This window comes from Mytilus edulis, unplaced genomic scaffold (assembly GCF_963676685.1).
Source record: "Mytilus edulis unplaced genomic scaffold, xbMytEdul2.2 SCAFFOLD_654, whole genome shotgun sequence".
Taxonomy (NCBI): domain Eukaryota; kingdom Metazoa; phylum Mollusca; class Bivalvia; order Mytilida; family Mytilidae; genus Mytilus; species Mytilus edulis.
This window is the reverse complement of record NW_027268966.1, coordinates 20,566-29,287: the sequence shown is the minus strand read 5'-3', so window position 1 is coordinate 29,287 and position 8,722 is coordinate 20,566. Positions and strand designations below refer to the sequence as shown.

General features: G+C 33.1%; 1 protein-coding gene across 1 annotated transcript; it reads right to left on the bottom strand.

Annotated features, from left to right (window-relative positions):
• Positions 1–332: 332 nt before the first annotated feature.
• On the bottom strand, positions 333–8,436 carry LOC139509183 (calcium-binding protein P-like). The gene is made up of 5 exons (XM_071296095.1): positions 8,385–8,436; positions 3,656–3,796; positions 3,316–3,406; positions 1,379–1,498; positions 333–779 (listed from the first exon to the last, which is right to left on the bottom strand). The coding sequence occupies exons 2-5, from the start codon at positions 3,784–3,786 to the stop codon at positions 348–350; spliced, it is 774 nt and encodes a 257-aa protein (XP_071152196.1). The 5' UTR covers positions 3,787–3,796; positions 8,385–8,436; the 3' UTR covers positions 333–347.
• Between the last annotated feature and the right edge of the window lie 286 nt (positions 8,437–8,722).

The following is an 8,722-nucleotide window of genomic DNA, read 5'->3' as shown; positions in this document are numbered from 1 at the left end:
ATATGAACCCAAAAAATTGTTGGGGGTCGTACAAAAAAAAGGTTGACTTTCTTTTGGTGTTGAAATTTTGCAAAACATCTCTAAATAAATACAATAGACTCTCCTTTTTATTATATGATTTGGTACTACATGTATCACAAATTTATTTTCTTGGACCATAACATACAATAATTTAAAATCTCCATTGGTACATAGTTATTGGAAATTTTAAGAAAAAGTATATTTGTTAGAGACATAATGACTAGGTTACACTACAGAATATATGGGATTGGATTACTCAGGTTTGAAGTGAGTTACTTCCCTTGCTTCAGGAATAAATTTACTTGCTGAGATGAGGATTGTCTCCCTTACCTTCTGAACAAATGCATTTGCTGCTCCAGCTGGCTGTGAGGGTCTAGTGTGGCTGCTGGGAACCATACTGTTGTGAGGGGGGGTTGCTGTTGTTGTCCATAACTCTGTTGCTGACCAGCCGGTTGACCATAATTTTGTTGCTGACCATAGCCCCCTGGTTGTGATGTTGGCTGACCATAGCTACCAGGTTGTGATGAGGGTGCACCGTAACCTCCCTGCTGCTGTTGAGGTGGGGCACCATATGATCCTCCAGCAGGGGGTGGGGCTGAGGCTCCATAGGATTGTCCTGACTGTGGATAACCTTGGTTATAACCAGGTGTTGGTTGCTGGGGAGGTGGATTAAATCCTCCTTGTGGCTGTGGGGGACCATATCCACCCTGAGGGGGAGGGTTGTACCCAGGAGCAGATCCATAGGCAGGTGTAGAACTCTGTAAATAAACCATCTCATAATAAGACATTCAAGAAAATGCTGTACCTCAATTTCTAATTTTTTAAAGACTTTTCAGAATCTTCTGGTTTTATTGGCTTTAATACACACCTTCAAAAATTTGAAGGTTAAACTTTCATTGGCTGATGTTATAAATACAAGAACAGAGAGAAAATTGAATAGATGTCAGACCCTTGTAAGATATTCATTTTTTTTTTTCTGTATTATTATTTTTTTTTTTCTTCAATTTTCCATCTTTTGATCCATATTTACCATTCTATACATGCATGCTCATACATATATTTTTGTATTATACTGCTATAAATGTTAAATGGAGAAGACTTCACAAATCTGTTTGACTTGTGTCTTATCCAATTTGTACTTGAACAAATACAATATGTTTAAACTAAACCCTTGTAAGAAATGCTTGGACACAGGATCTATATTGTGGATAATGATAAAATAAAGAAAAGATTTAATGTACTTATGCTGTGATTTAAAATATAATGGATTATTGATTGCTATACGCCATGTCTGACAGCAGAAAATAAAATGAAGACTTGTCAGATTTATAGTTACATTAATTGACGTTAGGTTTACCTGGTACTGAGGCTGTGGAGGACCATAACTTGAAGGCATGGCTGGTTGAGGGGGTTGTGGTGCTCCATATGAGGCCACAGGAGGTGGTCCATAACCAGCTGCTTGGGGAGGTCCACCAACCTGAAAATATTTAAAAGGCTCTTTTTATCAAATACAGGCAATACACAATTTTACACACATTTTGTTCAAAACATCCATCAACATGTTGTCCTTCAAGTTTATAGATACTTTTTTTATTGTTTGTTTAAAGTAAAAATTAAAATATATTTACATGTTATTTTCCATACACATGTATCAACATAAAAAAGAAGAATATGTGGTATGTTTGCAAATGAGACAACTCTACAAGGGAAACCGAATGTTGTCTTACTCAAAGTAAATGTACAAATAATTTTAAAAGAAAAATTGAAAACTTTATGATAAAATTCACTATAAAAGTTTTTATACTGGGAGCCAATTTTCTTCCATAAAGAAAGTGCCAAATTTACATATGCTCAAGAAAAGCTCCCTGACAAATATGAACTTCAAGTTTTTCTGAAAATTTCTACAAAAATTATATCAGTTAATTTGGTCGTAAGACTTTATAATCTTCAATGGTAAAGTTACAAATCACAAAACAAAACTTGGATAAATTGTATTTAAAATATTTCAAAAACTTTGGTCAAGTAGTATGTACACAAATTAAAATGTTACGGTAAATAACACATGAATAAGGTCATAACTGTTGACAAACACATCTATTTTGTTTCTTGAATGTCCTGGTATGCAAATTATCATGATTATAGATACATGATATTAGTGTTATTTGAAAAGTAGTGATATGTTAAAGTCAGGGAAATATAATTATAATCCAGAAAAAAAATGTTATTATTAAGGTAACCAAGGGCATTGGTACTGAACTGAAAACGTCAAAACCATCAAATAGCTGTATTATTTTATGGTTGTGTTTTAGTTTCAAAAAACATTTTATGAAGCTGAATTATTATTTCCATTTAAAAACAGAAGAAAACAAATTAAAAGAAGTAAGAGAGATAAATCATGAGACAGTAACTGTCATAACAATCAAATCAAATTCAGATGTATTTGATCATGATGGTAAATGAAATTGTGCTAAATTTCAGTAGATTTGGTCAAGAGGTTCTTTAATTATCATCTGGCAACTAATCATCTGATAGCCAGAAAATTGGATGAAGAAATGCCAACCTAAATATCATATCAATGTTTTATAATGGTTGTCATCTTGGCTTTTGGTCTGGACCTTGTGGTATTCGCTGAAATTAAGGCATACAAAGAAAATATTTAAAACTAGATGTGTCAAAGCGACACGAATGGCCCCTGTCTCAAAAAGTTGACAAATCTGCAATTTCAATAACACATGTGGACACAAACATGATGGTAGTCTCACATATAAAAAATCAGCTCAAAATCTGGAGGTGTATAGAAGAAAAGTCTGTTTAACTGTGATTTTCAACAATTTTCAAAGTTGTAAACCCTTGATTTTGGCAAAAATTAGCGGAGTGGAACGAAATTTAAACTTGATCTGTAACTCATCATGAGTAAATCACATATCAAAAATCAACCCAATATCTGAAGGCGTTTAGAAAAAAAACTCCGTATAATGGTTTGTTGCTGAATGACGGAATTTCAGAATTACTGAATTTCAGAATTTCGGAAAAGGGTAAAACTATATGGCACCGACAACTTTGTTGCGGGGTCCATAAAAAAAGATTAAGTGCATTGTTTATTGAATGCATAATCTAAATGTTTCTTCTGCTTTATATCTTATTCAACATGGAAATCTTACACCATATATAAAGAAAATAATAATATTTGGTCTCAAGAAGCTCTGTAACACATGTATAGTAAAAATAAATTATTCATTTTAGTTTGATCTATTTTAAGTAACAATATTCAGCTACCTAGGCAGTGGTACTTACATCAAATCCAATTTGACCTGGTTGACCTGGATATCCTCCAGAGGAAGTACCATAAGCTGCAGCAGACGCACTCTCTACTGTTGGCATGGAACCTAAAAAACAAACAGACACAAATTTTATTTTTGCGTCAGGTTTTGTTTTTAGTTTTTATCTATGAATAGACTCCCAAATTAGATGTTCACTGTTACCGTTGCTTGCATTTCATTGCCTTATGCAATGAATTTAAATGGATTAAGAAATTTTTGAATTGGAAATTTTTATTTATAAAATATCTTGAAAACATAGCAAACAATACATGTACATACATTCACATGACAATTTCCTCCTACACAGTTTACATACCTGTCCATACCCTCCTTGTTGGGGAAAGCCTGGCTGTGGTGCTCCTTGTTGTGGGTAACCTGGTTGGGGTGGTCCATATCCACCAGGGGGAGCTCCATATCCTGGATTGCCTTGGTATGGATAGCTCATTTTTAATTTTCTAAATTCAAAAGAAAGCACAATTGTGAATTATATTAAATATGTCTGCACTCTGCATTTTAAAATAACACATATAGGTAATGTCAAGGGACACAGCATTTTGGACAAGTATTTTAAAATCAAAAAAAATCTTTCATCTAAAGTGACTTCTCTTTTTGAAACTGAGAGGAAGAAGGGGAAAGATTTGAACGAGAAATGCTTGTTTACTTGCCGTGCTACAATATTTTTATTTTACTATAACATGTATAATACAAAGGGCCATATACATGTATGTATCTATTTTTTTTTAAATTGTTCAATTGTACCTTGGTATACAATTAAAGTAACAATTCAAATTCAAAGTTGTTTAATTTTATCATATCTAGTTGCACAATAATATTAGTCACTTTTCAGAAAAAAAAAAACCAATTTAATATCTGACAATAATGAAAAAATAAAATTGTATATCAAATAGGAAAAGAAAGTTGTTATATCAATTAAAAAACTACTCTGTTATAAGGATTCAATTAAAAATATCTTTGATTCCCTTCTCCTACCAACCATTTTGGAAGTGGGTAGGTAGGTAGTCTTTTTTTAGAGGTAATCCCTGAAGTATATCTAACACACAGAAAAACAACAAATTGAACTTTATTGATACTAAAACAACATACTGAATAACATATTATGCATGACAAGAAGAATTAAAATTTCAGACTAGAAAATACTTCTAAATATCAATGTCTTTGTGACTTGAATTTAGAGTAGTCCAAATACAAATTGAGATAGGGTTCTATATTACTCTTATAGTTTTATTAAGTCAATTGAAAATATAAAACCCCAACAAGACTGCTACCTAATAACATTTGATGCAAAAAATATGTACATTTGAATTTCATTTAAGGAAATACTAGAAGCCACAAATCGTGATCCAAGCAAGTATGACTACGCCTATTACGGCTTAAGCTTATTCAAGAAAACTATGAATTTATTTTTAGCATTAAATTTTACCATGAAACCTTGGACATGCCTATGTGCTGATCAGAATTTGCTGGGTTGGCAGACCTTACAATGTTTGTTAATACTTGAACACATTTTACCATTTTTAACACAGAGAAACAAATTGATAATGATAGTTGAAGATCACCTACTAATTTTCCTGTAATGATGTCAACGTATATTTATTCCCCCTAACAGAAGTTCCACTAGAAACTTTGTTTATGTCATAATATTTATTCCTTTTGAAACTTTTATTATGAAGGAACTTATATTCCTTGACAATGAAACAATATTCTCAGACACTGTCATAATTCATGCAATAATACAAAGGAGAAAGATTCTTTAAACATGTTAAAGAAGGCAGTATGATACAAGTAACAAGACATTAAAACCAATATCAATTGACAAACCAACTGAAACATATCAATATCTGCACAAACACAGCTCACATCCAATATATATTCTTAGACACTCATAATTCATGTAATAATACAAAGGAGAAAGATTCTTTAAAGAAGACAGTATGATACAAGACATTAAAACCAATATCAATTGACAAACCAACTGAAACATATCAATATCTGCACAAACACAGCTCAAATCCAATATATATTCTTAGACACTCATAATTCATGTAATAATACAAAGGAGAAAGATTCTTTAAAGAAGACAGTATGATACAAGACATTAAAACCAATATCAATTGACAAACCAACTGAAACATATCAATATCTGCTCAGACACAGCTCATATCCAAAAAGTGTTTTCATTGAAAGGATTTATCAATGGTGAAGAATCGAGGTACATGTATCTTAGAAACACAAGCAGCAAAAGTGATTTAAAAAAAACAGTTAGAAGCTCAAACAAGGATATTTTTTTTATCAAACACAAAATACAGAAAGGGAAAACTAGCTAACACATCACCCAGCGAAACTGGAGCAACCACTAGTAATGTTAACAAAATTCAACCCAACTATACAGAAACTAAAAATATAATAATGAAACACTGGCATCTTATTTCACAAAACCCTGAATGTGTGACCATATTTAATCATCATCCAATTATAGTTTATAAAAGACATAAAAACTTACAAGAACTGTTATCTTAGCATTAGATTGTATAGTCAGCTCGACATTTTACAACAAAATATGACAAAATAGCATAAATAGTATGCCAATATACAACTTCTTCTTCTTCTTCTCTCCGTATAAGCTTCCTTTATAAGGAACACCAAGGATTATCTCCAAGTAAAAGTACTATTTACACATTAAAATGTAACCGGAGTATCGTATAGAGTCCAGTCAGCATTTGTAACCTTTCCACATGTAACAATTTTTGTTTTTGTAGGATGAATTTTGTAGTGATGTTGTTTAGAATATCTTTCCGAAACGTTGAGCATAATTTGAAGATTGTCTCTATTTGTTTCAATAAAAGCCATATCATCAGCGCATGTAGGAGTACCAACAAAAATATTTCCAGTATTTAAACCTAGAGAGTTTCTTTCTAATTCTAAAAGTAGGTCTTGTACAAATATTTTGTAAAGATGAGTAGACAAAATCCCACCTTGTCGTACACCTTGGTGGACCGAAAAATTTTCACTGAGATCACCTTGCCATTTCACTTTTGTTGAGAGATTAGAATATAGATCTTTAATTACCAGCCAAAGGAAAGAAGGAATATTTAAGTCTAATAATTTATCTAGGATAATGTCATGCTGTACCACATCAAAGGCTGATTTAACATCCAAGAAACCCATATAAAATTCACTGTTTTTCCTTGTTTGATCATATTTTGATTCCGATATAATGAAGCTAGAGATGAGAGGATTTAGGCCTTTAGTGAAGCCAAATTGTAAGTTCGTAATGTTTTGCAGATTGAGTTTAGGTAGAATGCAGTATTCAAAAACTTTTCCTATGACTGGGGTTACTGTAATACCACGGTAACTGTTGACATCAGAGGGATCCTTGTCCTTTTTTAAAACGGGGAAGAGAATGCCAGTCTTGAAAGTGCCTGGAGTCTTTAGAGTTTCTATTATGTTATTGAAAAGTTTTGTAAGATAAGGAGCTATTTCATTTTTGGAGAATTTGAGATGTTCAGCACATAATCCAAATTCATCAGGACTTTTATTCATATTTAATTCTTCAATGGCTTTGATTATATCAGCTGATGTAAAATAGTCAGACGGTATTTCCTGGTCTTCGAGTGTTTTCAACATTTCTTTTTGACGAATTTTGCATAAATTTACATATAAATCATCAAATTGTTCCGGTTTAGGGGCACTCAAATCTTCATAATAGTTTGCGAAAGCTTTCCTTTGGTCTTTAGCCAGAAAAAGATATTCATTTTCATCAGTTTTTATACAGTTTATTGCAGATTGGGAGTTACCACCCAAATTTCTTCTGATGAGTCTGTGGAACATCTGTGAGCTAGAGGTGTTCATAATTTTATTATGGATGGTATTTCTATCGATGGCTTGTTCCATTCGCTGACGTTGACGAAGCTTTTTTTTATGGATTTTTAGTTCAAGAGATAAGGGATGGCCAATTGGTTTCCCTAAGTCTGCCCATTTGTTGTAAATAACTTTACACATCCTGAGTAAGACTGTAACTTCAGGGGTAGCTTTCCATTTAGGGCCTTTCAGCTGAGTAATTTTTGACGGAATGGATTGTTGTTGAGCGTTAAGAAGGGAATTTGAGATAATATCTATTTGTTTATCAATGTCCAGTGTTGGAAGATATTTTTGAAGCAACTCATTTAGGATTGTTTCCCTGTATTTCTCTTCATCTCTTTGCTCCCATAAAACTTTCGTTTTAATGGTTTTCTTTTGATTTGTATTGCGGACAAGAAGCTTTCGTGTCGATCCGGCCCCACGTCGATCCGGCCCAAGTCGATCCGTCCCACGTCGATCCAGCCCCACGTCGATCCGGCCCAAATGTAAAGTCGATCCGGCCCCAATAAAAAAATATATTTATAAGGAATAAAAATAAAGATATATATTAAAGTAATTCATAAATGTTTATGATTTTTATTATAATGTTAAAGGTGTACGGTAAAAAAAAATAGAAGCCTGTGATGTTACCTGAAAAAAATACAATTTATAATTATTATATACGCCAACCTAAACCAGAAGATCAATTAATCAGGATTTGATTTAATTAAGTGATTACAAGTGGCATTACCTTAGTTCACAATCATCAGACAATTGTTGAATAAACAAACCAATTATAGACTAATGATTTGATTAATCAAGTCATTATGAGTTAAATTTAATAGGTTCCAGTGGACACTTTTTGCAAATTCCATTTATACTGTGTCACAAATTCCTCCAAGATCAATATTGTTATTTCTTATTTTATTATGGGGCCGGATCGACTTGGGGCCGGATCGACGTGGGCTGGATCGACTTGGGCCGGATCGACTTTGGGCCGGATCGGTTTGGGGCCGGAACGACCGGATACCGACAAGGGTCCACACCAACTCCATGACTCTCTCTTTGCTCCCCCGAGAGTATCGCATCTGACAAAAGCCTAAGTGATAGTTAGCATTATGTACTTATTCAGTTTTAGTGAAATGATTTACAGCGTACGTTTACCCTTTAAAATTAAAACTTACTTATCCTTTTCGACTTTCGTTGTTATTTTCTGTACTTTCGAAATGTCAAAACATATTCCGGAAGTTCGACAGGAAACTGGAATGGCCAAACAAACCGAAAAGACATATCTTTGAAATAGACCGCAACGCACGCAAATCATATCTTGATCTTTTCAATTAGCAATGCTGCATGTTCATATTTGACCAAACTAGGGGGTGTTTGCTTTTTGAAAATAAATGAATATATTTTCTAATTTAAAAAAAAAAATTGGGGGAAAAAAGAGGGGTGGGGGGGGGAGATCTGGAAAAAATATGTGTGGCGGGAAAAACTACATGCGTAAACAGATAAAAAATAAGTGA

What these genes read in the sequence shown, in the direction of transcription:
- LOC139509183 (XM_071296095.1), bottom strand. Translation starts at nt 3,786, where the DNA reads ATGAGCTATCCATACCAAGGCAATCCAGGATATGGAGCTCCCCCTGGT. An exon ending in CAAGGAGGGTATGGACAGGT is followed by an intron (nt 3,407 to 3,655) that starts ATGTAAACTGTG and finishes TTGTTTTTTAGG; the next exon opens with TTCCATGCCAACAGTAGAGA. An exon ending in CAGGTCAAATTGGATTTGAT is followed by an intron (nt 1,499 to 3,315) that starts GTAAGTACCACT and finishes AAATATTTTCAG; the next exon opens with GTTGGTGGACCTCCCCAAGC.